Below are 2,225 nucleotides of genomic sequence, written 5' to 3' on the forward strand. Positions count from 1 at the left end.
TAAGACTCTTTCTGTGGAAGTAGAACCGCAGTAGGATGATAATTTGTAGGCATTTTCGTGATGTGAATATCGTGGAATTAAAGGGGGAGGGGGGCGAAACCAAACATACCATCGACCCTCGCCACTTGTAGTCGTAGAAGTAATAAATAATATGATATGAAATGTTTTAAATGAAGTTGGTGGTGCGAGCGAATGATTGTAAGATCTCAAAAATTATTACTTTGAAGCACTACAGAAGCAAATTTATTCAAATGCGAGAAAGACAACACGTTAGAATTATGATGGGTTACGTTGTAATGCATTCGGATAAAATTGTAAAGCTTGGTGAAGTTAGAATTCCTTGAAACTTGTTTTAACATTGACAGCTTATGACGCTTAATCTGCATAATTTCTTCAATTTTTTTTCATTAGGCTGAACATGGCAATGGCGGGACACGGGTCTCCCACCGGAGTTGGTCAGAACTGCTGTGATGGGTCTCCCACCGGGGTTTCCCAGGAAGACTGTGACAGCAAAACAAGCAATGCTGAATATCAGGCAGCAACACAAGTTATCATGGATAACGCTGGTGAGAAACCCTACATGTGTGGGGAGTGTGGGTACAGGGCGGCTTACAAGTCTGCCTTATCCCTGCATATGAGAACCCATACAGGAGAAAAACCCCACAAGTGTGACCAGTGTGACTATTCTGCATCACAGAAAGGCACCTTAGATAATCATAAAGCAACGCACACCGGTGAGAAACCCTACATGTGTGGGGAGTGTGGATACAGGACAGGTGACAGGTCCAACTTATCCCGACATATGAGAGCCCATACTGGAGAAAAACCCTACAAGTGTGACCAGTGTGACTATTCTGCAGCACAGAAATTTCATTTAGACCGACATCTAGCAAAACACACCGGTGAGAAACCCTACAAATGTGACCAGTGTGACTATTCGTCAGCACGGAAATATGATTTGGACCAACATCTAGCAAAACACACTGGTGAGAAACCCTACATGTGTGGGGAGTGTGGGTACAGGACAGGTGACAGGTCCAGCTTATCCCGACATATGAGAACCCATACAGGAGAAAAACCCTACAAGTGTGACCAGTGTGACTATTCTGCTGCACAGAAATCTTCTTTGGATAAACATGTAGCAAAACACACCGGTGAGAAACCCTACATGTGTGGGGAGTGTGGGTACAGGACAGCTCGCAAGTGTCACTTATCTGTACATATAAGAACCCATACAGGAGAAAAGCCCTACAAGTGTGACCAGTGTGACTATTCTGCAGCACGGAAAGCTAATTTGGACAAACATCTAGCAAAACACACCGGTGAGAAACCCTACATGTGTGGGGAGTGTGGATACAGGACAGCTCAAAAGTCTAACTTATCCAAACATATGAGAACCCATACAGGAGAAAAACCCTGCAAGTGTGACCAGTGTAGTTATTCTGCAGCCTCTAATGCTATCTTATCTCGACATATAAAAATCCATATGGAGGCACCAAGTCTGCATCTGTGATCATCTCGTAGTGACATTTAGTACACACAGTTTACAGTTTCTCTACTTAATATTTTTATACGAACCTTAAGGGTATATGACAGTTATGTTTATAAACATTTAGGCTGAATATTCTGTAAGAATTCATGATGTTTCCAAGTAGGCAAAGGTTTTTCTCAAGAAAAAGTCCTATACTTGTTCACTTTAATATCTAATTAAGTTATGGCTATAATTTAGGTACAAGAATAAGTCTTAGTTTAGTTAGTATCCAATATACTTTGTTCTAATATCAATTATTTTGAAACGAAAAATCTCTTTTAGCTACTTAGAATTGTGTGAGAATAGTAAGTGTTATAGTATAGATTAAATAATATACATATATATAATCAGTAATTAACATCGGTAAGTGATTGTACACAGTAGTTGAAGCTGAAAGGTAGACATTAGTGCTGTGTTTGTACACGGTAGTTGGAATGTAGACGTTAGTGTTGTGTGTACGCGCTTAGATTTCCTGTATATTTACTAGTAGTTCCGGTCACGAAGTGTTTGCCTATATGTCCTACAAACACAAATATATCATGTAACTATCAACTCTTAAAACTACTAGGATTTGTTAGGATAAAACCCAAAAGGTATTAGTATTGATTTGTATCAGTGTAAAATGACTGATGTGCTTCAGTTTCCAAAGTAGGAAGTTATTTTACGCCATTGAAAAGGTAGACGATACCTATCG

General features: G+C 39.8%; 1 protein-coding gene across 1 annotated transcript in view; it reads left to right on the forward strand.

The window, feature by feature from the left end:
• The first annotated feature begins 468 nt into the window (after positions 1 to 468).
• Positions 469 to 2,225, forward strand: part of LOC109480864 (zinc finger protein 782-like) — a 12,288-nt gene continuing 10,531 nt past the window's right edge. Inside the window, exon 1 of the mRNA XM_019783195.1 lies at positions 469 to 1,028. Coding sequence (XP_019638754.1) covers positions 554 to 1,028 — 475 coding nt within the window. The 5' untranslated portion in view covers positions 469 to 553. The remainder of the gene's footprint in view (positions 1,029 to 2,225) is intronic.

The sequence above is a fragment of the Branchiostoma belcheri genome, unplaced genomic scaffold, assembly GCF_001625305.1.
Source record: "Branchiostoma belcheri isolate BF01 breed outbred unplaced genomic scaffold, Haploidv18h27 scaffold528, whole genome shotgun sequence".
Lineage (NCBI taxonomy): Eukaryota > Metazoa > Chordata > Leptocardii > Amphioxiformes > Branchiostomatidae > Branchiostoma > Branchiostoma belcheri.